Source organism: Natrix helvetica (genome assembly GCF_964273705.1).
Source record: "Natrix helvetica genome assembly, chromosome: 14".
NCBI classification, from domain to species: domain Eukaryota; kingdom Metazoa; phylum Chordata; class Lepidosauria; order Squamata; family Natricidae; genus Natrix; species Natrix helvetica.
In genome coordinates, this window is record NC_138564.1 from 2,618,514 (window position 1) to 2,646,393 (window position 27,880).

The 27,880-nt window shown below is 49.7% G+C and overlaps 1 protein-coding gene across 1 annotated transcript in view; it reads right to left on the reverse strand.

The window, feature by feature from the left end:
* The window catches only part of PRODH (proline dehydrogenase 1), a 31,520-nt gene extending 5,023 nt beyond the window's left edge, over window positions 1–26,497 (reverse strand). Inside the window, exons 1-10 of the mRNA XM_081966905.1 lie at window positions 26,154–26,497; window positions 24,333–24,541; window positions 13,428–13,462; window positions 11,589–11,732; window positions 9,910–9,974; window positions 7,692–7,808; window positions 5,326–5,405; window positions 4,398–4,479; window positions 1,541–1,633; window positions 1,142–1,288 (exon numbers count right to left, since the gene is read on the reverse strand). Coding sequence (XP_081823031.1) covers window positions 1,142–1,288; window positions 1,541–1,633; window positions 4,398–4,479; window positions 5,326–5,405; window positions 7,692–7,808; window positions 9,910–9,974; window positions 11,589–11,732; window positions 13,428–13,462; window positions 24,333–24,541; window positions 26,154–26,471 — 1,290 coding nt within the window. The 5' untranslated portion in view covers window positions 26,472–26,497. The remainder of the gene's footprint in view (window positions 1–1,141; window positions 1,289–1,540; window positions 1,634–4,397; window positions 4,480–5,325; window positions 5,406–7,691; window positions 7,809–9,909; window positions 9,975–11,588; window positions 11,733–13,427; window positions 13,463–24,332; window positions 24,542–26,153) is intronic.
* Between the last annotated feature and the right edge of the window lie 1,383 nt (window positions 26,498–27,880).

The window sequence follows — 27,880 nt, forward strand, 5'->3', positions numbered from 1 at the left end:
TTATACTCTGAAAAATACAGTAAGTCTAGGTGCTATCTTCCTTCCTTCCTTCCTTCCTTCCTTCCTTCCTTCCTTCCTTCCTTCCATCCATCCATCCATCCATCCATCCATCCTTCCATCCTTCCATTCATCCATCCATCCATCCATCCATCCATCCATGGTGCTCAGTGGTTAGAATGCAGCATTGCAGGCAAACATCACACTGCCAGCAGTTCGATCCTGACTGGCTCAAGGTTGACTCAGCCTTCCCTCCTTCTGAGGTGGGTAAAATGAGGACCCAGATTGTTGGGGGAAAGAGGCTGACTCTGTAAACCGCTTAGAGAGGGCTGTAAAAAGCGCTATGAAGTGGTATATAAGTCTAAGGGCTATTGCTATTGCTCTTCCTTTTCTCCTCCCTCCCTCCCTTCCATAACTCTGCCCACTGCCAGCAGTTCAAATCTCACCAGGCTCAAGGTTGACTCAGCCTTCCCTCCTTCCGGGGGAGGGTAAAATGAGGAGCCAGATTGTTGGGGGCAAGGGGCTGACTCTGTCAACCGCTTAGAGAGGGATGTAAAAGCCCTGGGAAGCAGCATATAGCAGATAATATAGGATGGGTGAACTTTATACTCTGCAGATCCCAACGAACATTTCAATACGATCTGAATTAGGATTCCTCAGTTAAAAATACCAGTTAAGAGTTCCTTATAAATAAATTCAATCTTCAATATATCTCGAGCCTTTTTTCCTCCAGCATTCCTGTCATCCATTGGAGTGGGGTGGCCTAGAGGTGGCGCTCTCGCCTCACAATCAGAAGGCTGTGAGTTCAAATCCTAGGCAGATATTTCTCTCCCTCTCTCTCTGGGCATGTTGAGAATATATCTGCTGAATATAACCCTGCATTGGCGACAGGAAGGGCATCCGGCCAGTAAACACTCAGCTCCATTCAGTTGCCTAGGGCTCCACCCCGCAAGGGATTAAACGGGTCATTAAAAGAAGAAGAAGAAGATTCCTGTCATCCATTAGCGCAACCTGTCTAATTCAGCCGTTTGGGCCAATGCAGAGGGTGAAGGGGGGGGGGAAGTTTGATGACTGCTTCGGGCTCGTAAACAAGCCAGGTTGGACCTGATCCATACATGGGTAGGAGACCACTGGGAAATCCCACCTTCAGGTAACACTGGTACGTGTTGAAGATGGCCGGCCTCTCCTGGTTGAATCGCCGCTGCATCTCCAGGGTGAGGCGGCTGATGGCCGGCTGGAAGTAGGTCTGTTCTGCGTCCACCATTAGCCTCACGCCCACCCCGACAGCTTTCTAAAAAGGAAGAGTAGAAGATGGGGATTAACTCTTAATAACCACTGAAACAGGAGCCAGCCGTGTGCAGCAGCAGCCAGGACACCTAATGCCATCCTTGGTTGTATAAACGGAGACACGGCATCAGAATCAAATGAGGTATTAGTACCTTTTTATAAGTCTTTAGTAAGGCCCCACCTGCAATACTGCATCGCGTTTTGGTCACCGTACTGCAAAAAGTGCTATGGGCCGGGGGGGGGGGGAGTGTCTCACCTTGGCCAGGACATCCATGCGCTGCAACATGCGTTTCATTTGCCTCTCCTCTTCCTGGGTGAAGCGGGAGAGCAGCGGCTCAAGCTGGCCTGTCTGGGAAGGTTGAGAGAGATGAGATTAGGAAGTATTTCCAGGCATAAATACGGAGCTTGAGGTTATTTCATCATTCCAGCTGCTAGTCTTGAATCCCTAAAGGGAGCCACAGGCCAATCTGGGGTGGGGGGTGGGTGGGTGGGGATCTGGAGTTGGTTTGTGCCCCTCCTGTGATGACTCCCCCAGGTGTTTCCCCCAATTCCTCTCCAGATGTCAGTTCAGAGGAAGATAAACTAGTCCCAGTCACTTCAGAAAGGGAGTTGATCAATGGCTTTAAGCAACCAGCCGAGGGGGATTTGGCTGGCGCACAGCTGCAACGAGACCACCCTGTGGGGAAAGCATGCAGCTGCAGCCAGTCAAGGAGGAGGAGGAGGAGGAGGAGGAGGAGGAGGAGGAGGAGGAGGAGGAGGAGGAGGAGGAGGAGGAACTGCCTTCTGGGTTGATCAAATTTTTGTTGTTTTTTCCCTCTATAACATCTTACAATCATCCCATTAACATTGTTGTATCATCATACCTGTATATATCAATCTTATATCGCTTCTATATTTAAATACATTCATCTACAGTTCTATACATTTCTCTATTGTTTCTTGGCTGAATTAACTTTATTCCTGTTATGCAACCATTTATACCATTTATCCCAAATTTCATACTATTCAGACTCCTCTTTGTCCTTTAATCTTAATGTTAACTTGTCCATTTTCTGCACAATCTAGAATTTTCTGAATCACTCATTCATCTGGGGGAATATTACTTTGTTTCCAGCACTGGGCAAACATTAATCTGGCTGTAGTCAACAGGTATATTAGTATGTATTTAATTTTCTTTCTATATTTCCCCTTGGTTATTCCGGTTTGTATTCTATTTGTTCCTTTGTAATTTGCTGTATCTATTTCCAAATTTCAATCCAATACTTTTGAGTTTCCGGGCAGGTCCACCATATATGACAGAAAGTCCCTTGCGTTTTTTTGCACTTCTAGCAGGTGGGATTCATTTTCGGATACATTTTGGCCAATCTCACTGGTGGTAAATGCCAACCTTAGAACATTTTGTACATGTTTTCTCTGTATGCTACTAATCTTGTTATTTACAACTTGTGTTCCAATCCACTAGATCTATATTGTGTCCAACATTTTTGGCCCACGCTATCATGCAACCTTTAACTACTTCTTGAGGAACTGCCTTCTGCACTGATCCAAGAACAGGTAGGGGAGAGCAAAGGCAGGAGCGGAGAAGGTCAGCCCCATCACTCACAAGGAGGCAGCCTTGATAGGATAAGCTGGCTATTTAGCACAGCAGGTGGATGGAGATGATGCTGGGAATAAAGTATTCGTTTCCTAGCTGTGTTTTTCCTGGCTGTTGGGATTGACCACCTTGCCTTGACCTTGGGTCGTGCCTTGTGAGCTCTTGATTTTTCTGGCCTGGTGGACCCTCTTGTCTTGTGGGTTTAACTTTAACGGGTGGGCTTATGGAAAGTTGGGAAACTTCCAAGTGCCTTGTGGACTCATTGGCCATTGCTCCATGTGCTCTTGGCTGGACTTCATTGAAATGAGTTCTGGGTTTTCGGTGAAGGGAATTGCTGGGGGATATTAATAAACCCACTAAACCACCATTATGTGTGCATGGGAGCGCGTGCAAACATCCGATGCCTGGAACTTGCCTTGATGGGTCCACCTGATTGGCTCAAATTTAGTCCCCAGGTTTAGTTTTTGCACAGCGATAGCGAAAACCAAGCTCGGCCTTAAAGAGCCTGCCCTGCCCTTGCAGCCCAGAGATGGGTGGTGGGCTGGCTCCCCAGGAGATCCTTCTCCCCAGGAGATCCTTCTCCCCAGGAGATCCTGCTCTCCCTGCCCTACCCCAGTGGCCATCACACGTTGCATCTGTCCAAGCCACTGAAAGATCAGCCAATGGGGCTCGTCTCCCAATTAAATAGGCTTGTCATTGTAATGGTGGCTCTGAACAAGGAGGAGGGGGGTGGGGGGGAAGGGAGGAGGGAGCCACAGATGCTCCCAACTGCCAGCCAAAGAGCATCCTGGTCCTTTATCTCTTCTGTCCGTTATCTTCTTCCAGCAGAGGCTCAAGGAGCCATCCCTGACATATATAGAAGCTGGCCAGCCTGGCCAAAGGGTGAATTTTCTGCAGCCGGTTCTGCAGAACAGGGGAAGAGAAGGCGCCACCCTGCTCCTTGCCCAGCTGGGGAGGCGAGATTACGCGCGTGCCAAGCGTTGCTTGGAAGGAGATGGGCGGCGTTATCAATTTAGTGAATAAAATTGAAAGATAAATAAACCAGCAATCCTACATGCTGCGAACCTGCCTCACAGATCTTGTGATATTAATGGACATCCCTATACAGATTTTTGTGGGCCTGATATTTACCAGGGGCAGAGTGTGTGTGTGTGTGTGTGTGTGTGTACAACTCACTGAGGACTAGCATCTTTAGAAAAAAACAACACATAATTGACTCTGACTGAATCCTTGAATTGAATGCGACCTGGCAGGGAAAAAAAACATGCAGCCTTTCTGTATTTGGGGGGGATTTTAAAACTGCAGCTCCCTAAAGCCAAAATTTCTCAACGACGGCAGCTTTAAGGCTATGCCGGCTGCGGAATTCTGGGAATTGAAGTCCACACCCCTTAAAGCAGCCACTGTCCTAAACCAAGAAAGGTGTGGTCCCCAAAGTCGATCCAGAAGTCTCCCAAAACCTCTACATTCCCCACCTGCTCCATCACCACCAAGGACTTCCTGGCAGGTCTGGTGTGTTTACCTTCAGGTTTGGGACGAGCAGAAGTTTGGAAATCTCCATCCGGGCATCGATCAAACTATTCCAATCCAGCAAGTCCACCGTTCTTGAGAAAAGAGATTGAAGTAAAGCTCTGGTGAGGGGAGGGGCTGCAAAACGTTTAGCCATCACACCTGGTGGGCTTTTTCCTCCGTGGCTTCGTCTTGTCCCATGAAAGGTGCCTAATTGATGGCCGTGAGGCTATTTTGCAATCGGGGGGGGGGGGGGGAAGGGCTCCTTACTGCTCCAGAATCGCCCACTGCTCAGCTTTAGGGGTTGAGACTGGGGGAAAGGCAGGCTGGCTCTCACCTCCGTGGTCTTCTCTGTTTTCCCTAAGCCACACTGTTTCTGCTTCTTTGCAAGGAAGCTGCTCCATCACCCAGGCAGAGTTGGGTTCCTACCGGTTTGGCTGAATCAGTAGTGGTATGCCGGCGTGGGTCGCCAGAACCAGCAGTGACCCAGGTCTGCCATGCCCCTGAACTGTCCCCCCCCCCCCATTTTTAAATGTTCTGAGCATGCACGGTTATTTATAAGCAACTGCACACATGCAAAATTGCGCGCGCACTGAACCGGCCGTAATGCCAGCAGCAACAACACCTCCCTCCTCCCCCCCGGTGCACCCAGGGTCCCCTCTCCTGCTTCGTTTTGAGATGGTCGTCCCAAAGGTGCTTTTTCAAGAGGCAACTGGACTTTCTGAGAACTCAACCAGGAAGTCCAGCTGCCTCTTGGAAAAGCACCTTTGACACACCTGGATGACTGAGAATCTCCATAACTGTTTTCAAACACAAATGTGTCTTTGGAGAGGCCAGGAGAGGACCTGAATGCACAAATGACCTACCTTCTTCCCCCTCCCCCCATTAATACAGCCAATGTCCCCATGGAAGCCAGAACCAGCCAGCTGAACTGCACTTACCCCGTCAGGCCCAATTTCTCGCCCGCGAACCACTGTTGGCTTTCAGTTTTGGTGGCAATCCCCAGGTTGGCCAGGGCCTCCTGCCAGAACCAGAGAGAGTCCCTTCAGTCCTGCAGTGCCCAGTCAGTTCTTAATTCTTTATATATACATACATACATACATACATACATACATACATACATACATACATACAAGTCTTATACTCCAAAAAGCACACACACACATACACACACACTGTACTTTTAGGAGTATAAAATGCACCTTCCCCCCCCCCCCTAAAAGAGGGTGGGTGCGTCTTATATACCAAATGCCCACCCACCGTCCCCCACCCTTTGGCCTCTGCCTCCCAGCAATTGACCTTGCAGCAAACGGGGAAAATGGGGCTTGCGGAGGCTGCAATAGGCTATAGCAATCCCGGCAGCCTGAAACAGCTGATGATCGGGAGGCCCCTGCTGAAATTGAAAGTGAAACTTGCTGTTTGCTCCACCGGGCAAATTGCTGGGAGGCAGAGGCAGATTTTTTTTTCTTGTGCTAATTAATGTATACTTCCAGAAAGCCACATCAATTTTAACAGTATCTATACAAGTATAGTCTGAAATACTCAAAAAACTCAACCCTTCCAAGACGGAGTGGCTGTGGCTTCCGGCCTCCCGGTTCAACCAGGTGTTTCCATCTCTGGCCATCGGGGGCGTCCAACTAGCCCCCATGGAACAGGTGCGCAATTTGGGCGTCCTCCTGGATACCCGGCTGTCCATGGATAACCATGTAACAGCCGTGGCAAGGGGGGCGTTCCATCAGGTTCGCCTGATGCGCCAATTGCGCCCCTTATTGGACCGGGATGCCCTACGCACAGTCACCCATGCGCTAGTGACGTCTCGCCTGGATTACTGCAATGCTCTCTACATGGGGCTTCCCTTGAGATGCACTCGGAGACTACAATTGGTCCAGAACGCGGCCGCGCGGGTGATTATGGGGAGGACTAGATACTCCCCTGTAACACCTCTCCTGCGCGAGCTGCACTGATACTCCCCTGTAACACCTCTCCTGCGCGAGCTGCACTGGCTGCCTGTGGTCTACCGAGTGCGTTTCAAGGTTTTGATTATGATCTTTAAAGCGCTCCATGGCACAGGGCCTAGTTATATGCAGGATCGCATCCTGCCCCACACATCCCTACGACCAATTCGCTCACACAGAGAGGGACTTCTCCGGGTGCCGTCCGCCAAACAGTGCCGGGGGGCGACACCCAGGAGCAGAGCCTTCTCTGTGATGGGCCCAGCCCTATGGAATGACCTCCCCCGTGACATCAGGATGATTTCCGATCTCCGCTCCTTCCGTGTACAGCTGAAGACCCACCTCTTTCAATTATCCGGCCTGGCTCAATCGCAATCGTAATTTTCCCATTCCTCCAAACTGTTTTTTAAATTGTTCTTAAATATTAATTTTATTGGGTTTTTTACAATTGGGGTATTTTAAAGCAGATTTTTAACTGTCTATTGATGTAATTTGCTTCCTCCTCCGTGTATGTACGTGTATGTATGTGTGTTGTGTGTGTATGTACGTTTGATGTTGTTATATATGTTTCATGTTATATGCTCCATTGTACGCCGCCCCGAGTCCTACTTGGAAAGGGAGCGGCTAATAAATCTAAATTTATTATTATTATTATTATTATATAACACTACAAGCAGTGTATATTGTCTGTACTGTTTGCTGTTTGTTGCAAGGAGGCAAATTGCTGGGAGGCAGAAGCAGATTTCCCCCCCCCCCTTGTTTTCCTCCCCAAAAGCTAGGTGCGTCTTATACTTCTGAGCGTCTTATACTCCGAAAAATATGGTGTGTGTGTGTATACCAACAATCCATTTTCCATTAACCAGTGTGTCGTCTGGGAATACATATTTTGTGCCAACACTTAAAACTACAATCTTATTCATAATTTAATCTCATTTTAGCTTAATTTCCTTAAGTATCTACTATTATAACAATCCCCGTTGTAATTTATTTAAATCTATTAGTTATATTGACTATTAATACATTTTCTATACTTTAGATAACTTCTTTTACTATTAATTCTTATGTCTGTTCTTTAGCCACCAGTAAAAAGATTCCCAAATTGTATAACAATCAGTCAATCTGTTCATTTCTGTACACATTCTAATATTTTCCTAATCACATCCTCCTCTGTAGGGATCTCTTCACTGGTACAACAACATGTTGACTTAAAACCTGAAATGCAGCCAAGTCAAAAGGAGACCATTCTACTTTTGTTTCCTGTGTCTGTTTTCCAACAGGTGTTTTCTCTCAATGCAGAAATCGGGTCTCCTTTAGACAACTCCCTTTTGCTAAGCCCTCCCCCATCAGAAACTCACCTGCAGCTTCTCTACCTCCAGCTTCGTTTCCAGAGCTGCCAAGCCCACCTTGCCCTGTTCAGCAGCCAGTTGGTGGAAGAAGCGCCTCCATTTCACCAGAACCTCCGAGAACTGCAGCTGGAGGCAAGCAGAGACGGAGTGAGCAGCCCCGTCTTGAGTTAAAACATCTGCCCTACATCCCTGAGAGGCCTGGTCAGTCCAGGGAGCGTCCCCTGCATTGACCAGGAACCTCGGATGGGCCTTGGTGGGTCAAGACCTCTCGGATAAGCATTTAGCTATCAATGAGGAAACTATTGTCCTGGAGTAGCAAATAAATTAAAAAAAAATCATCATCATAATCCCTTGTGGGGTGGAATCTGGGTAATTAGCTGAGTGTTTGAATGGCCAGATGCCTTTCCTGTTGCCAATGCGGAGTTTTGTTCAGCAGATATATTCTCATTGTGACCAGAGAGAGAAACATCTGCCTCTACCTAGGATTGAACTCACAGCCTCCTGCTTCTGATTCTCCTGAAGCAGAAAATAATTCATTTTCTGGTCTTTATTTCTGGTCCCTATTTTTCCCAAAAGGCCTATCATCATTTAACGACTCCATAACCCCTTGCAGGGTGGAATCTGGGCAACTGAATGGAGCTAGCAGAGTGTTTGAATGGCCCGATGCCCTTCCTGTTGCCAATGCGGAGTTCTGTTCAGGAGATATATTCTCATTGTGCCGAGAGAGAGAAATATCTGCCTCTACTGAGGATCAAACTCACAGCCTCCTGATTGTGAGGCGAGAGCTCCACCTCTAGGCCACTGCACCACTCGAATTTTTTTTAAAAAATGCTCCTTCTAAATTGAGGGGCTCCATTAAGATCCCCGGTGGTTGAATCTCGTCTGCTAAAAACCCAAGTCCCGCGAGCCGTTTCATCAAAATTAGAGTTAGCAGGTACTTTCCCCCTCCCTCCCCCAACTTTTAAATGCAAATAGATGCTAGAGTCCATTAAAACACAACAACAATGGAAAATGGACTCTTTCAAACAATTAAGCCCCAAGGAAGCCTGGCCTTTTCACGGGAATGAAGTGCCTGCTGATTGGCTATCGAGATGCAAGGAGGGGCTTGGCCAGAGATGCCCTCCTGAGGAGGGTCTCCAAAGGCTTCCCCAGGGGATCTAGGATTCACTCACAACAAGCACTAGAACAGGGGTGTCAAACTCAAGGCCCGGGGGCCGGATTCAGCCCGCAGGGTTCTTAGATCTGGCCCGTGGGGCCACCCTAGAAACAGAGAAGGACTGGACTGCAGTGCTACTGCCAGTGAAAACAAGCTCCCGAGCTTCGTTTTCGGCTGCCGCAGCCTCCAGCAACCCTCTGCCAGTGAAAACAGAGCTTGGGAGTGCCGCATATGAGAGGGTTTTTTTGGGGGGGTAAATTCCCAGGGAAGGGGGGAGAACTGAGGAATGCACGAGAGCCTTCTGTTGCCTGTGAGAAGAGATATCCACCAAGGCCAAACTCCGAGAACTGTTCCAACGGCACAGAACATTTTCTCAAAACAAAAGTACAGCATGTAATTGGTGGACAATGAACTGTGGGAGGCCCAGGGAAAAAAGGGATGTTTTTGTTAAAATATTCATGACTGGGAGAGATGTGGGAACAAGGTCAGTCAATGAATAGGCATAACAACTAAATCAGCCAGTGGGAGCTTAAACAGATCGGAGTCTGTGCAGAGAATTGAAACAGAAACTTAAGCAGTCTGTTGCTCTGAGAAGTAAACTAGCAGCCTGCCTGGGCTTGTCTGCTAAAATGAAGCTAACTGCTTGTAACTCTCCTGCCTTATCGTACATTTATTCATCTATTCTTACATATATAAAGAAGTTAATGAATCCTGTTGCATCAGTTATCTATGTTTGCTTCTGGATTTGAATTTATGCAGCAAACTCCTGACAGTTTTCCTACAGGAAAACCTCAGAACCAACTTTGCTTCTGCTGTACCTCCTAGATGGAGCTTTCAATAAAGTTTCACTCTTGTTTAGAATGTGCCAACTGGGATGGTTGGTGTTGACCCTCTTCCATGGAGGGGACCCCACTGCCGTCTTTGCCAGAAGGGAGAGGGACTGCCAGAGCCACATCAGGCAGTCTGCGGGGTCTTTCTTAACCCCGAGGGCCCGGGACAAGCTAAACGGTGATGGGGCAGCAGGGAGCCAAGAAACCAAACACGGCCTATCCAGAGCAGCTGATCGCATACCAGGAACTGCGGCCTCCCCAGCGCTGTCAGCTTGATGGCAGAGAAACCGTCCTCCGAGCTTCCTCCTAAAAAACAAGAGAGTTAGCGCTTGGGGGCTTTTCGGGTGCAGAAAGATCATCAGCCAAAGGGGCCTTTGAACATCTCCTCCCCAGGAGCACTTTAACGATCCTGTCCTGAGGACCAGGGAGGTCAGGAGCCACCTTGGCTCTCTGGAAGCCTTGAGACAGGTGAACCCAGAGTGATGCCAAGCGGGGACTCGAACTCCCTCAATCTAGATCAGTGGGTCTCAACCTTCCTAACGCCATGATCCTTTGATACAGTTCCTCATGTTGTGGTGACCCCCAACCATAAAATTATTTTATGTTTTCTGTATTTTTTCGAAAATATGTGTTTTCCGATGGTCTTAGGCGACCCCTGTGAAAGGGTTGTTCGAACCCCAAAGGGGCCCCGACCCACAGGTTGAGAACCACTGATCTAGATCAAGGGTCTCCAACCTTGGCAACTTTAAGACTTGTGGACTTCACTTCCCAGAGTTCCTCAGCCGGCAAAGCTTTGTGGACTTCACTTCCCAGAGTTCCTCAGCCGGCAAAGCTTTGTGGACTTCAACTCCCAGAGTTCCTCAGCCGGCAAAGCTTTGTGGACTTCAACTCCCAGAGTTCCTCAGGTGGCAAAGCTTTGTGGATTTCAACTCCCAGAGTTCCTCAGGTGGCAAAGCTTTGTGGACTTCAACTCCCAGAGTTCCTCAGGTGGCAAAGCTTTGTGGACTTCAACTCCCAGAGTTCCTTAGCCAGCAAAGCTTTGTGGACTTCAACTCCCAGAGTTCCTTAGCCAGCAAAGCTTTGTGGACTTCAACTCCCAGAGTTCCTTAGCCAGCAAAGCTTTGTGGACTTCAACTCCGAGTTCCTCAGCCAGCAAAGCTTTGTGGACTTCAACTCCCAGAGTTCCTCAGCCGGCAAAGCTTTGTGGACTTCAACTCCCAGAGTTCCTCAGCCGGCAAAGCTTTGTGGACTTCAACTCCCAGAGTTCCTCAGCCGGCAAAGCTTTGTGGACTTCAACTCCCAGCGTTCCTCAGGCGGCAAAGCTTTGTGGACTTCAACTCCCAGCGTTCCTCAGGCGGCAAAGCTTTGTGGACTTCAACTCCCAGAGTTCCTCAGGTGGCAAAGCTTTGTGGACTTCAACTCCCAGAGTTCCTCAGCCGGCAAAGCTTTGTGGACTTCAACTCCCACAGTTCCTCAGCCGGCAAAGCTTTGTGGACTTCAACTCCCACAGTTCCTCAGCCGGCAAAGTTTTAGGACTTGTGGACTTCAACTCCCAAGTCCACAAGTCTTAAAGTTGCCAAGATTGAAGAGCTCTGATCTAAACCTGCTCCCAGCAGATCGGTTTCCATTAGCAGAACTGAAAAGCAGCAGGGAAGTTGCCAAGAAAGCCGGCAACATGTTTGAGGGCAGTCAAAGTGGAGGAGACAACCCCAGGTCTGCAAGGACTGCAGCTCCTCATCTCTCCCCCCATTGGCCTGATCCTTGGTCATCATCTAGGGCCATAGGTTTGCCCATCCCAGCTTGGAAGACACGTTCTACAGAGGGGTCCTCCACCCTTATGCCCATCCCGTGGGAGGAAGCACCTTCCATTTGGAGGGAGGCTGACCTGCCCCCCCCCCGGAAGGCTGCTCAGCTGCTCACCTGAGGCCTCGATGCATTTTAGGAACGTCTCCATGTGCCGGTCGCATTTGGCTTCATCGGCGTAGAAGTAGGTTCGGGCGCCAGTGACACCATCCCGCCGGTCCCCAAACTTGTGATGGACGCTGTAGCGCTTCTCTCTCTGCTCTGGGGAGGACAGCCAGCAGGGAAGGGAGCCCCTTTAGCCCCAGAATCTCCAGCCACTTCGCACCCCAAGCCCCCTTCCCTCCAAGCCATTTTAGGAAATGCTCAACCAAGAAAGCTGGTTGTGACCACCCTGGTTAGTTATAATGGTTTAACTTGGTTGCCTTTGTCTCTCTCTCTGTGTGTGGGGGGGTCTCCCACATGGCCTAATCTGCTTACACTCATGAGGGGGAGCAAAGTCAGCCAGGTCAAAAGGGTGACCAGGCCTGGATGAGAGGCATCCATTTGGGGCCTCCAGAGCCCCTCACAAGGAACCAGGGCCAACCTCTCAGCACAGTGATGGTGAATCTTTTTGGCACCCAGTGGCCAAACCGGAATGCGCATGGGTGCATATGCGCCCACCAGAGTGCTGGAAATCCAAAGACCAGCTGGCTGGCATGCACATACATATTATTTGGGCATTTTCAGGCTGTTTTTTTGAGCCATTTCCAGACCATTTTTTCGGCTGTTTTGGGGGCCTAAACCAGCCTGAAAATGGCTTGAAGAGCAGCCTGTTTGGGGCCATTATCCTGGCCATTTTCAGACCATTTTTGGGCCAAAAACAGCCTGAAAAATAGGCTGACAGCCCAAAAACCAGCATGTTTTTTTGGCCGTTTCCCTGCCATTTTCCAGCACCAGAAGATCAAAAACCAGAAGAGCAGCTGGCGAAGGGCAGGGATGCCCACAGCGAGGGCTCTGTGTGCCACCTCTGGCATGCGTGCCATAGGTTCGCTATCACAGTCTTAGCCCATTGGGCCAGTTTTTCTCTGAGCACATTTGGGGAGCTAAGGAACAAATAGGGCAGCTATTTACTGTTCAGAAATCCCCCCTTCCCCCTGAAAAAGAGCTAGGCCCCCACCACTTCGGGTGTGTGCACCCCTTGACGTGCCATGAAAAGACCGAAATGGGCCTCTGGCCCTACAGCTTCCTCTGGGGCTCCCTGGTTAGCAGCTCTTGGTCAAATGTCTATGGAGATTCTCCGTCATCCAGGTCATGGTTGTCCCAAAGATGCTTCCCCCCCCCCCAAGAGACAACTGGTTTTTCTGGTTTTTGCTTTGAAGACGTTTCCCTTCTCATCCAAGAAGCTTCTTCAGCTCTGACTGGATTGTGAGGAATGGAAGGATTTATACTCCTTGCAGACAGCTGGTCATTTGCATCCTTTTAGAGAGTCCTTGAGGCCACTTGGAGTTTGCCCCAGTGGTGAAAATGGGCGTGGAGCCTTCTTGAAACAGCTGAAAGGACTTTGTTGTAGACTGGAGACAGGTGTCTTATCCCCGCACCCCCTCTGTTGAGAGAGGACTGTTCAGGTGACCTTGACTATACAGATCAACCTCCAGGTGGCCTCAAGGACCTTCTAAAAGGATGCAAATGACCAGCTGTCTGCAAGGAGTGCAAATCCTTCCATTCCCCACCATCCAGTCAGAGCTGAAGAAGCTTCTTGGATGAGAAGGGAAAGAAAATAAACAAACCAAAAAGTCCAGTTGCCTCTTGCCAAAATCACCTTTGGGTTCCTTGGTCAAAAGCAACCAGAGAGAAAATGTTGCCTCTTGACTGCAGGGGCAAAAAGCCACGAGTCCCCCTACAGGGCAGATTGGAGACCCCCAAGCAAGCGGTGGGACGTTAAAAGAGGCGAGAGGATTCCGCAGCAACTTTACTTACTGCCTGTCTCCTTCTCAAATGCAGAGATGCAGGAGCTGGGAAAGAAGGAAGGAAGGAAGAAAACTTTTACTTTCGGCCGTGGGTCTCCATGCTACGCATCCCAAGCCACTCACTCCGCGAGCACTGAATGCAGCCCCAGACAAGGGGACCACAGCTGGCCAGAGGCAACCGGAAGAGTTAGGACTGGGGCCTGCCAGCCTTCATTACATTGTAAATTTGGCAATATCAGAATAGATGGGCTTTGCAGTTGTAGGAAGTTAGCACCCACCCCTCTCCTAGGAAAATGAGATATTTTAGGAAATATTAAAAGGGCAGAATATTTCCCCCTAAAAGGGAGGCAGAAATTCAACCACAGCCCCTTCTGTCAATAGATTGCCATTAAGGCCTGAGCCAATCTATTCTACATAACAAAGATCTACCTCCTTCAGGCAGAGCCATAGTAGGAATTTCCCAAAGCCCTTTCATTACATCATCACCCGGCAAGGCTCAACCAAGCCTAGGACACAACACAACCTACAAAGTTACCCCTGCAGGGCCCCATGGGAGCCTGACAACCAATCAGAATACAAGCTCAAATTCAAAAGCCCAGAGAGGACATAAAACCAGGACATTCTCAGCATCTCTTCCCCTTTCCCCCCGCAAGACCTCAAACTATGTGATCCTGTCCATCATCAATAAACCTTCTTTCCAAGCAACTTCCATGAATTCAGTGTCTTTTTCCCAACTTGCAATGGACCCCAGAAGGAAGTTTCTTCCAACACAGTCAAATCCTCCAGGCTTAACAAGGAAAGGGCTGGGGTGTGTAGGTTGCACTCTACAAATAAGTCCTTGACGTACGACAGCCACCAGCAGCGTTTGCAGTTTGTGATGGGCTCCCTGGGAGTACAGGTAGTCCTTGACTTATGACAGTTGGTTTAGCGACCGTTGAAACTTACAACGGCACTGAAAAAAGTGACTTATGACCAGCTTTCACACTTAACGACTGTTGTAGCATCCCTGATGCATATTTATGACCGTCGCACTGACCCCCGGGGGTCAAGTGATTCCCCCCCCCTTTTGCAACCAAAGTCCATGGGGAAACCAGATTCACTGAACCGCCGTGTTGCTCACTTAACAACCGTGGCAAGAAATGTCGTAAAATGGGCCAGAATATACTTCAATGTCTCACCGAGCAGCATAAATTTTGGGCTCAATGGTGGTCGTAAGTCGAGGACCACCTGTAATGGGTGTACTAGCATGGGAAAAGTGGGCACTGGGATGGGGGTGGCCAGCATAAGCTTCACTTTTTAATATCGGATAATCACCAAAGGGACTGAAGGCTCAAGCTATTTGCACACCCCTCGCCCTACGTCGAGGGGTGGGCTAGAGGACCTCTAAGGCCCCTTAGGTCTTCTGGGTTTGATCCAGGAATCTGGGATTTAGCCGGACTGCAGTCTTCACATTGGAAAGTGGAAAACAGAGAGCAATGCACGAGAAGGGGGAGGGGGATGGCGGGGGAGGAGAGGGCAGCTGCCAATGCCGCAGCAACAGACGGAGACCCTCCCCAAGTGAAGCCTTTTAGGCCAAAGCAAAAGCTCCAGGGAGCTTTTTAGGAATTTGCAAGCGGAGGAGTTGTGGGCGGTTCATTTCCTCTAACTAACCAGAAGTCTTGTGCTGCTGGAATGTGTCATTCTTTGCCTAAACAGGTTAAGGAAAGGGAGGGGAGGTGAGGGACGGAGTTGGCTGTCCCTCCTCCAGATCCACTTCCAACAGCTGCATGACTGAGCATCTGTTTTGCATCCCCCCTCACCCCCCCAAGTCTACTCCTGGTTGGGTAAGTTTCATAATAAAAGGTCTTCCCAGATCTTGATTAAATAGCAGTGTTCCAATATCCAAGGGGCTGCCACAAAGAAGTGTGTGTGTGTGTGTGTGTGTACTTATTTTTTCAAAACACCTGAAGCTAGGACAAGAAGCAACGGATGGAAACTAAGCAAGGAGAGAAGCAACCTGGAATTAAGGAGAACCTTCCTAACAGGGAGGAGAATGAACCCGTGGAACAGCTGGCCACCAGAAGTTGTAGGTGCTTCATCCCTGGTGTTTTTTTTTTAAAGAAGAGACTGGACTGCCACTCGTTTGAAATAGTATGGGTTCTTCTGTTTGAGCAGGGGGCTGGACTAGAAGACCTCCAAGGTCCCTTTCAGCTCTATTTGGATTGAATGGCATAGGGTCTCCTGCTTGAGCTGGGGCTGGACTAGAAGACCTCCAAAGTCCCTTCCAGCTCTATTCTGATTGATTGATCTCATTGACGTGCGGGGTGGGGTAATGTCCATTTGACTAGAAGGAGATCATCTAGTCCAGCCCCCTGCTCAAGCAGGAGAACCTATACTATTTCAAACGAGTGCTGAGCTCCGGCAGGACTGAGCAAACTCTACGGCTTGGCATGGCCCCAGTCAATTCCACAGTCAGTGCATATATACAGTGCAGTGGTATAAGGTTTCCTGCTTGGGCAGGGGGCTGGACTAGAAGACCTCTAAGGTCCCTTCCAGCTCTGGGCTGATTGATTGATTCAGAATAGGTAACTGTTTCTGCAGTCGTGAAGGTTGGGCCATGTCAGGACTGCTGAGCACTGAACTGGTCCCACTTTTGGAGTCTCACCCTGACTGGGAACTACAGGTGTCATGCTTTAAATGGCTATTTTGAATAGGAACTCCTCTTCTTCCCAATGTCCTGTGTTTTTTTTTTAATGACAGCTGCCTCTCTTGTCCAACGAATTCCAAGAATCCTGAAGTGTGCCCATCATTTTCAGTTGTCATAAAGACGCCATATCGCTCTGCCTTGCACATTTCCCCCACAGCCTAATCGGCTGTGCCTATTTTTCAAGGTAACTAAAGGTTATGGGTGTGTCTATTTCCCAGCAACCTGCAGCGAATGCCAGTGACTAAGTGAGTGATGGCCCTTGACAGGAAGTGTCAGTGCCAGGGCGTGTCTGTATTTACTCTGGGGCAGGAAAAGCTGCCTGGAAAAGTGACAGAGAAAGCTCTGATTCAGTTAATCAAGAACTTAAGACCTAAAATGCAAATTTCCCAGGAGGTTTCGTGAACTAAACAAACAACAGCGAAGAATGGATGGCTTTAGACCAGGGGTGTCCAAACTTGGGAACTTTAAGACTTGTGGACTTCAACTCCCAGAATTCCCCAGCCAGCATGGCTGGCTAGGGAATTCTGGGAGTTGAAGTCCACAAGTCTTAAAGTTCCCAAGTTTGGACACCCCTGCTTTAGACAAACTCGTTCCAAAGACAAAACTTCCCCAAAGTTGACAGGATGGGAGAGAAAGTCTTTGCAAAGTGCCCCTTGGTAGCCCATCAGGGGGAAAAAACTTCCTGTTCCAGAAAGTCCCCTTAATTCAGCCCATCTCCAGCTCAAACAAGGTTGAGGGGTCCTTGGTGCTCTCTGAGTTTGGTTGTTTTTCTTGCAGGTGTTTGATTAATCAATCAGAATAGAGCTGGAAGGGACCTTAGAGGTCTTCTAGTCCAGCCCCCTGCTCAAGCAGGAGACCTTATACCACTCCACTGTATATATGCACTGACTGTGGAATTGACCGGGGCCATGCCAAGCCATAGAGTTTGCTCAGTCCTGCCGGAGCTCAGCACTCGTTTGAAATAGTATAGGTTCTCCTGGTTGAGCAGGGGGCTGGACTAGATGATCTCCTTCTAGTCAAATGGACATTACCCCACCCCGCACGTCAATGAGATCAATCAATCAGAATAGAGCTGGAAGGGACTTTGAAGGTCTTCTAATCCAGCCCCCTGCTCAAGCAGGAGACCCTATGCCATTCAATCCAAATAGAGCTGAAAGGGACTTTGGAGGTCTTCTAGTCCAGCCCCAGCTCAAGCAGGAGACCCTATGCCATTCAATCCAAATAGAGCTGAAAGGGACTTTGGAGGTCTTCTAGTCCAGCCCCAGCTCAAGCAGGAGACCCTATGCCATTCAATCCAAATAGAGCTGAAAGGGACTTTGGAGGTCTTCTAGTCCAGCCCCCAGCTCAAGCAGGAGAAACCTATACCATTTCAGACAAGTGGCTGTCCAGTCTCTTCTTGAAAACAACTTCTGGTGGCAAGCTGTTCCACTGACTAATTATTCTAACTGTTAGGAAGTTTTTCCTTAGTTCCAGGTTGCTTCTCTCCCTGAGTAGTCTCCATCCATGGTTTCTTGTCTTGTCTTTGGAAAATAGGTTGACCCCCCACCGCTGTCCTTATAGCAGCTACTCAAATACTGGAACGTTGCTATCGCGTTACCCCTAATTCAGGGGTATCCAAACTTGGCAACTTTAAGACTTGTGGACAGCAGAGCTGGCTGGGGAATTCTGGGAGTTGAAGTCCACAAGTCTTAAAGTTGCCAAGTTTGGACACCCCTGCCCTAATTCTTCTTTTCACTAGGCGTACCTCTGCCCAAACTAGGTAACATCATCAGTGCATGGAATGTAATGAAATGTTTGCAAGAAAACAACAGCTCAGGAAGCACAAGGACACCTCATTTCAACCCTGAGCTATAAATATTCTCCTTTATTGGTAGGTGGGGAAGATCACCAGATTGTGATCCTCAGCCCCAAAGGCCAATTCCCTGGCGCAGCCCTTGCGTTGAAATGAATGGCGGCTTGCGAAACAAACCCCGAACTGCCTTCATGGAGATCAGATGGCACAGAGTACCACCAGGCTTGCCAAGAGCCGGATTAACTGATCTCGCCAGGCCAGGCAGAAAGAGGAGCAGGACAAAGACGGATCCCAGCTCAGCTTCGCACATGCTTCTGGCAGCTGCCTCTCTTGCGTAAGGGAGCTGCCTCCCCTGCAGCCAATCCGGACGAGGGGGCACGTCGCCCCTCGGCCAATCGCAGAGCGGAAGGCTGTTTCATTGGCAAGTCACGAGGAACACAACGTGTCCTGCGAAGAAACAACATTGCAGCTTGTGACGCAAAGCGGGCGAGGACCCTCTCGGGTTTCCTCCTGGGCAGGGCGCAAGCAAATTCCCAAGGGGCCCCCCCCCCTCCCTCCCTCATCAGTTCCTGCTTCCAGATTCCGATGCAAACCGGCCGGCTCTAGGGGAGGATGCAAACAGGAAGCGAAAGTGCGCAGAACAAGTTGTGCCCGGAGGAACCAAAGGGAGGGGCAGCCGATGGCACCAAGCAGAATCCAGGGGTGACCTCAAGAGAGCTCTTGGAGCAGCTGCGTTTCTCAACCCAGGCCACTTTTTAAAGGTAAAGGCTTCCCTCGCACATATGTGCCAGTCGTTCCCGACTCTACGGGGCGCTGCTCATCTCCGTTTCAAAGCCGAAGAGCCAGCGCTGTCCGAAGACGTCTCCATGGTCATGTGGCCGGCATGACTCAATGCCAAAGGTGCATGGAATGCTGTTCCCTTCCCACCAAATGTGGTTCCTATTTTTCTCCTTGCATTTTTACGTGCTTTCGAACTGCTAGTTTGGCGGAAGCTGGGACAAGTCACGGGAGCTCACTCTGTTATGCGGCGCTAGGGATTCAAACCGCTGAACAAGCTCAGAGTCTTAGCCACTGAGCCACTGTGGCTGCTTTTTAAGATCATGCAAAATATTAGCATCACTTTATAAATCCTTAGTAAGGCCACACCTGGAATACTGCACATTTGATCATCATATTAGTAAAAAAGACGTTGAGGCTTTGGAAAAAAATGTGCAGAGAAGAGCAACGAAGGTGATCCAAGGCCTTGAGACTACAACTGGTTGCAGAGATTCGGTGGCTAGTATAGAGAAAAGAAGGACTAGGGGGGGGGACATGATAGTGGTAGTATTCTAGTATTTGAGGGGCTGCCACAAAGAAGAGAGGGTGTGTGTGTGTCAATTTAATCTCCAAAGCACCAGAGTGCAGGACAAGAAACAATGGGTGGAAACTAATCACGGACAGAAGCAACCTGGAATTAAGGAGAAACTTCCTAACTGTGAGGACAATTAAGCAGTGGAACAGAAGTTGCCTTCAAAAGTTGTATGTGCTCCATCATTGGAGATTTTAAAGAAGAGAATGGACAGCTACTTGTCTGAAATGGTGTGGGTCTCCTGTTTGGGCAGGGGGTTGGACTGGAAGACCTCCAAGGTCCCTTCCAGCCCTATTCTGATTGAGATGGGTGGATATCAGCAGGACCGGCTAGGGAATTCAGGGAGTTGGTCCAGACATCTTAAAACAGCCACGGCTGAGGACTCTGCCTTAGAGACTGGAAGGGAACCTACCCAGTACCCTGACAAGTACCCACCAGGCTTTTTGGGGCAAAGCGAACAACAGATTCCTCCCACAATGCTGAGGGTCACAGGATGCCCTGTGGTGGCTGAGGAAGGCCACATGAAGTGAGAGTTTTGACTCTTCTGAGGTCCCTTTAGGGTTCTAGAAGACAGGAAAAAAATCACTCCCCTTTTCTACTCGTCTCCGCAAAGGATGAGAACGGGGCTACCAAATACGATAGCTTGGCTTTGGATTACTCGGGCGTTGAGTGGGTGAGCGTTTTGCCCACGTTATTTCTGGAGATGGGGGCAGGGATCACATCCTCCAAAATGGCCTGTTCGTGGCTTTCAGCATATAGCAAGAGACTTACACTGCTTCACAGGCCTTTCTAAGCAGTTTCAGCCTGTTGCAAACCCCAACAGTCTGGCTCCTCATTTGACCCATCTCAGAAGGATGGAAAGCTGAGTCAACCTTGAGCCTGGTGAGATTTGAACTGCCAAATTGCAGGCAGCCGGCAGTCAGCAGAAGTAGCCTGCAGTACTGCACTCTAACTACTGTGGATCATGGAAGGAAGGAAGGAAGGAAGGAAGGAAGGAAGGAAGGAAGGAAGGAAGGAGGAAAATAACACTAGCCTTTAGACTTATATACCACTTTACAATGCTTTACAGCCCTTTCTAAGAGGTTTACAGAGTCAGCCTCTTGCCCCCAACAATCCTCATTTGACCCACCTCAGAAAGATGGAAGGCTGAGTCAACCTTGAGCCTGGTGAGATTCCAACTGCCAAATTGCAGGCAGCCGGCAGTCAGCAGAAGTAGCCTGCAGTAACTGCACTCTAACCACTGCACCATATAACCTTGACCCTGCACCTTCAGGATTCAGCATGGCACAGAGTCCCTCAGTGGGATGAGCAGGCATACAAATGGAATATGGATCTGCTCGCTCTACTCCTGTCGTTCTCTCCCCCCCCCCACAACTGCCATTGGCTCACAACCATCCTATAAGGTAGCCAAGAGAGTAAGGAAGACAATCTTGACCGAGACATGCAGGGACCGTTTCCTAAGCAAAAGGGGCCAAAGCATTTTTAAAAATCTAGAATATTTGGAGGTGGCTCAGGTAGACGCTAATTCACCGTACGAGTGAGGAGACCCAGCGGAATCAGTCTGGTAAGATTCCATCATTTCAGCCCCTCTCCATCACCAAGCTGGACTTGAAATCCAAAATAAAAGATGGTTGCAGGCCTGACACTCCAGCCAAGTCATCTTCACCTTCCCTAGCCCTTCCTGTTGGGTGGATTTCCTGGTCTGGCCCTCCGAGTGGGGCTGAGAGGTAGCACGGACGGGGGAGAATGAGTTCCATGGATGAGGAAGAACCAGGATCCAAATCTCCCCTCTCTACCCAATCAGCTCTTGGGCTGAGAGGTAGGAGGTGACCCCGGGTACCCCGTGGAGCTTCTGCGACCAGGGGAGGGGTGTTTTCTCCCACCAGGCTAACATTGCCAGCATTCCTGGAGATCTGCCATGTTATGTTGCTGGAAAGATGAAACCCTGATCCCTTTAGGTAACCTCTTCGCAACATGAGGGTGGGTGGGGGGGAAGGCAAGTTATGGGAAGCCCCACAGCAAAGGATAACATACACATCTAGTCCAACTCCCTGCTCAAGCGCCAGAGAAATGGCTGTCCCGTAAAAACCTCCAGAGATGGAGCTCTAGGTTGGATCTCCTAGGTAAGTTTCCACCAGTTACCTCTCGCCCTGCCCTCAGGTGTTTTGGAGAACTAGTTGACCCCCTCTTTCTCCGAGACAGAAGATTGGAAGAAGCTGTCTGTTCTAACCCAGCTCCCCAAACACGTCAAACCTTCTGAAGTTAATTCAAAGATTCCCTTATTAGGAGCACCGCCAAAAAGTTTTTCTCTCACTGCAGACTAACAAGTCTGTCCGGCAGGGAGGTGAATAGTTGTCTGCTACATCTATTCATCTCTGCCCCCTGCCTTTGATCTCCAGAGCTAGGTGGGGCTTCGCTAGCAGCGGTGGCTCTTCCGTCCCAAGGACCGGCTCATAGATTTCCACTGCTCTCCTCTCCTCTGCGGATCTGCGTGTCAGGCACTGCACCCAGCTGTTCCTCCTCTTCCTCATCAGCCACCTCCAGACCTGGGGGCTATTTGACTCTCCATCTGAGGGCTGATGGATGGCCCAGGCTCTGCCTCTCTCTCTCTCTAAGCAGTTTTTTTTAGGATCTTTGGCCTGCCACACTTTCTATTAATTTCTTATGCTGTGTCATTAGTGTAGTAGTTGGGAGGGGGGAATAGAAAGGAGTAGAATTGTGGAATGTATTGTTGTCATTCTTTCTAGAAGCTCAAGGTCATCTTTTGTCTCCGCACCTTGACACCTGACGGAAGCAGAGGGGTGTAGATGCCAGCGTGGAAGATGATGATTGGAACATGTGATGGATTATGGGGTGTGGGGATAAGATCATGAACTTTCAACTGGGTGGAATTCCAGGGAAGAACATTAGAGTTGGAATTCTATAGACGTGGTAACACGCCTGTATGATTAAATTGGAACTTTAAGGATGATTCTGCCTTGGTCTCTGATTGATTTCATGCATGGTATTTAGAACGCTGATAATGAGACTGTTTTGCTATTGCCCAGCTGTCCCTCCCTATCACAGGAATGCCCTGAGGGGGGGAGGCATCCTGGAGCTTTTCTCTCTGCTCTAACTTGACCTGTTTTCAAACTTGATCTTTCTACTGCTGGTCTCTCCTCCTATTCCTTTCTTCCATTTTGGAGAATTATCCTGAAGTCAAATGGACCAACCGAGTCCAGCTCTACCCTCAACATAATTTCATCTTAAGAATCTGTTGGGCAGGAAAATATCAAAACGCCCCTCTCCAATCGCATTTAGGGCAATGAAATATCTCAGTGGTTAAGACTCCTGGATTGTCCGGTGGAAAGCTGACAGCCGGGGTTTGAGACCAAGCGTCACACAACGGGGTGAGTTCCTGTCTTTGCCCAGCTCCTGCCTATCTAGCAATTCAGAAGCACGCAAATGTGAGTAGATAAATAGGTACCACTTCAGCGGGAAGTTAACAGCACTTTGTGATGTCATGCTGGTCAACTGACCCACAGAAATGTCTTTGGACAGCGCTGGCTCATCGCTTCAAAACGACGATAAGTGCTGCCCCCTACAGTCAGCATCAGCTAGTGCAGGTGTTCCCAACCTTTTCTATACCCCTGCACCCCTAGAATGCTGATATATTCTCGTACCCCTTGCAGAAATAAATAATTATATGCATATAATTATGCACATACATGATAATTTCGAAACTTCTAAACCCACCTTTTTGCGCCCCCCTGGAATATTTTCTCGCACCCCTCAGGTGGGTGCTTCCAGTTGGGAATCCCTGAACTAGTGGAATAAAACCCACAGGGACTCCTTCCCTTCCGCATCGCGTTTGGGACCCCCTGCCCTGCTCTCCTCCTACTTGCAATGCTACAGACCAGCACGTGCTCCCGTTTAAAACCTCACGAGTATCGCTCTGGGCAAGTTAGCACGAGCGGCCAGCACGGCAGCTGCAATGTTTCTTTTTCTAAAAAAGCATCATTTGTAGAACAGCCTGGGATTGCTTTGCAAGCGATGCAGAAGAACCCACGGACCTTGAGTTTTGACAGTCCTGGTTTTACACTAACGTGTCTACAAAATGGACCTGCATTGGCGCCTCCTTCACCACTAATTTGGAGGAAGAGCTTCAGCACATGAGATGCGTGTCCTGCCCATTAGGAAAAGGCAGAGAGAGAAGAAATGGGCAGGACACGCATCGCATGTGCTGAAGCTCTTCCTCCAAATTAGTGGTGAAGGAGGCGCCAATGCAGGTCCATTTTGTAGACACGTTGGTGTAAAACCAGGACTGTCAAACTCAAGGTTCGTGGGTCGGATCCAGCCTGCAGGACAAACCTGGAAACTGCGAGGGACCGGCCCATGGTGACTCTGCCATTGAAAATGGGACTCCTGATGTCCGTTTCCGGCTGCCAAGGCCTCCTGCAAGGTTGCAGGAGGCATTTGCAGCTGGAAACGGACATCAGGAGCCGGTTTTCGCTGGCCGAGTGCTCAGGCCATCACAGCTGCCCCTGACACGAGTGATGTCGAGCTGGCTACACCCAACCTTTGCCCCCCAAGGTCCAACACAACCCTGGTGCAGCCCTGCATGAAATCCAGTTTGACACCCCTGGTCTAACCGGTTCCACTCATCTAACGGATAGCCTCCCCCAACTGCAGGGCTGGCCTTCACCTCCCCCCTTCCTCCCCCACCACCCTGTGGCCTTGTGGGAAGGAGGAAAAGATCCCGGAGGAATGTCTCAAAGCCCCAGCAGCTCATGGCTCCCCTCTGACTCATCGCTGAAACCTGAACCCGAGAGATTGCAAAGGCCACAGCAAACTTGCTTGTTGTTATGCATCATTGGAATACTTCCTGTCAATTAATTGCTGGGGGCCTCCTTACATCATCCCTTTTTTTCCAATCCTCCCCCAAACCAGCCTTCCTCCCTAAGCCAACGCCTGCCCCTCTGCCATGCCCCTACTTATGTAATGGGCTATGACCTCAACTTCTCCCAATGACTGCTGCAGAGGGGATGGGCACTTCTTGGCACAGAGCAGCCCTCCCTCGCCACTGCCTGTTGCCACACTCGTCTCTTACTCTAGTTCCTTCTTCTTGGCCTCCTCGCTGGTCAGGTCTTCCTCCACGCTGTAGTCCAGCACAGAGCCCACGCCGTAGGCACGGTTGTGCCGGATGAGAGGCTTGATGGCTTCCTGGTCTTCTCCAGCCACAAACTGCCCATAGAAGGTCAGTTTCATCAGCTTCTCAAAGAGCTGTTGGCCCAGCAGCTTCTGGCTGAGTTGCATCAACTGTGGAAAGAGGGAGCAGTCACAGGGCTGGCTTTCTCACTTAAAACTCCCCAGAGTAAACACTGGTCCCATTACCCCCTTTCCCTATAACAGGGGTGTCCAAACTTGGGAACTTTAAGACTTGTGGACTTCAACTCCCAGAATTCTGGGAGTTGAAGTCCACAAGTCTTAAAGTTCCCAAATTTGATGACCTCTGATCTAAGTGGAGAGATTGCAGAGGAAGGGATTACAAGAGAGTAAGCTATGCTGGCTGGGGAATTCTGGGAGTTGAAGTCCACAAGTCTTAAAGTTCCCAAATTTGATGACCTCTGATCTAAGTGGAGAGATTGCAGAGGAAGGGATTACAAGAGAGTAAGCTATGCTGGCTGGGGAATTCTGGGAATTGAAGTCCACAAGTCTTAAAGTTCCCAAATTTGATGACCTCTGATCTAAGTGGAGAGATTGCAGAGGAAGGGATTACAAGAGAGTAAACTATGCTGGCTGGAGAATGCTGGGAGTTGAAGTCCACAAGTCTTAAAGTTCCCAAGTTTGGACACCCCTGCCCTATAAAATCTTATGATTCTTGAGGAACGTTTGCTGTTTTATTTTTCTTTATGTACACTGAGAGCATCTGCACCAAAGACAAATTCATTGTGTGCCCAATCACACTTGGCCAATAAAGAATTGACTACCCTTCTCTACACCCTACGGAAGACTGGAGCCTGGACCAAAAAAACGTCCAGTACTCCTGAATGAACCCTTGAGCTGGTGGAAATGTGCCTCCTGCAAGGAAGAATGTGCCATCTTTGATCCAGGGGCAAGTCATTTCTCAGGCAGCGTTAACCAGCCAGAAAAGACTTGAGAGTCACGAGATTGAATTCCTCTGAGATTACAGATTAACGAAGTTGAACCCCAAAGAATGTTAATTCTTTTGCAAAAAACACTCCCCAGTTTCTTAGGAAGGGTAATTTCCAGAGCCTCACTGTTTGTGCTGATAAAAGCAGACGGAAGCTTTGCATTTGGGAACTTCATCCTGAAGTTGCTCCTTCCAAACTCCTCATTGCTCCTTTGAGCTGTCTGCAAAGCCCAGGGGTCACAGACTGCTGTAGTTCTGGGGACTTAAACTCCTCGGTTTGACAGCCCAAGATCTCCCCAACACCTCCGCGAATGTCCCGGGGATCCAGTCAGCGATAGAAGAAAAATCCGGACCCACTCTTAGAAATCTCCCAAGGAGGGGACAACCACCGGCCGTGTTCCCACAAGGACGTTAAAGCTCCTCCGTTACACGAACACGGGGTGCGTGCTAAATCCTTAACAGCCCTAGGGTACAGATTGACAGATAAATGGGAAGGGACCTTGGAGGTCATCTAGTCCAACCCCCGCGCAGGAGACCCTACACTATTTTCTGAAGAAATGGCAGTCCGATCTCTTCCATCTCCATCGTTTCCTTTTTCATCCTTTGGGAAATTCCCGTCTACTACAACACCAGCCTCATTTTAAGCAAAAGGCAAAAGCCGCTTTCCCGTTATGCCGAGATAGACTGCATCTGAAGACGGAGGCTCTGCCCTTTTCTCCCCCCCGCGGCCGTTTAGCTCTTCCGGGAAAGGAAGAAGCGGCCGGATCTGGCGCTCACCTGCTCGGAGCGCTGCACCAGCGGCTCCAGGGCGCAGAGGCGGAGCACGAGCAGCCCTCGCAGGAGCTCGCCGCTGCTCTTGCTCCGGAAAGCCTCCCGGGCATCGGAGAAGTTCACTGCCCGCGGTTGGGGCGGCGGCGGCGGGTGCTGGCGGAGGTGCGTCCCGTGCGCGGGGATCGCGCCGGTGGGGACGGCATCCTGGTCCGGGAGCGGTGCAGCAGCCGGAGCCGCGGCCGGGGAAGAGCGCGAGCGGCTCGGAGCAACGAAGGACTGAGCAGCGCGCAGCGACGCCCGGGAGAAGCAGCCGCGCCCAGCCATGCCCGCCAAGTACTGAAGGACGATCTGACCATCCGGCCCGCTTATATAGGCGCCGCTTCCCCCTTAGACGCGCCCACTAGCCGGTGGGAGCGTTTGATTGGTGGATCCGCCGGCACGGGCCGCGCCCACCGCGGGCCTTGCCTATTGTTCTCCGCTTCTTCGAGACACACCCACGTCAAGGCCCCGCCCCTTCTGCTGCCCCGGGCAATTCAGGAGGCGCGAGGGGAGATGCGCGAGGATTGCGCAATCCCGTCTGGAGCCTGGCAGCTTTGCCCAACTAGGTGCCCTCTGGCCGGGCTGGGTTGGCCAAGAACAACCGCGCCCCGTGCGCCTCTTTGGAAAGAGGAATTTCCGCTAAGGAATTGATCAATCAGACGCCGCCTCTCCCCGTGGAAGCTTCCTACAGGGGGCCCCGGTGGGAAAGTGAAAGTTTGCTGGAGATGCAGAGAGGGAGGGGGGAATTGCGGGGCGCCCCCTCCCCCGTCCCTCCCCTCCCCCTCTGGGCTTTTGGAAAGAGCGTTCTTCTGCCGGGGTGGCGCAGTGGTTGGAATGCAGGATTGCAGGCTAATTGGACCCTGATCACAGCTCGAGTCCCACTCTGCTCAGCCTTCCCTCCTTCCGAGATGGGTAAAATGAAGAGCCGGATTTTGGGGGGCAAAAGGCTGACTCTATAAACTGCTTAGAGAGGGCTGGAAAGCCCTGTGAAGTGGTATACAAGTCTAAGTGCTATTGCTCTTCCTTCCTTCCTGCCTCCCTTCCATCCTTCCATGGTGTGCAGTGGTTAGAATGCAGTATTGCAGGCTAATTCTGCTGACTGCCAGTAGTTCAATCCTGATCAGCTCAAGTTGACTCAGCCGTCCATCCTTCCAAGGTCGGTAAATTGAGGACCCAATTTGTTGGGGGCAAAAGGATGACTCTGTTAACTGCTTAAAGAGGGCTGTAAGGTACCATGAAGTGGTATATAAGTCTGCTATTGCTATCCTTCCTTCCTTCCTTCCTTCCTTCCTTCCTTCCTTCCTTCCTTCCTTCCTTCCTTCCTTCCTTCCTTCCTTCCTTCTCAGTGGTTGGTTGTATATGCAGCAAACCATGGTTAAAATAACATTTGTTTAGTGCAACTGGGCGGGGGGAATCTAACCTTTATATGGTAGTCAAGAGAAATAAAAATACCTAATGAAAATAAAATACAAAATATATTGTGCAAAGTAATAATTACAATTACAAAATATTGTTTCATGATGTGCCTTCTCCGTTTCACCTATGTTTCCCCCTGATTTTAATAACTTTTAGTCCCACTTTGGGTCAGATAATAAGCAATTTTATGACAGAAAGGACATAATCTGAATGGAATGGAATAGAATAGAATAGAATAGAAATTAGACTAGACTAGATGAATAGAGTAGAGTAGAGTA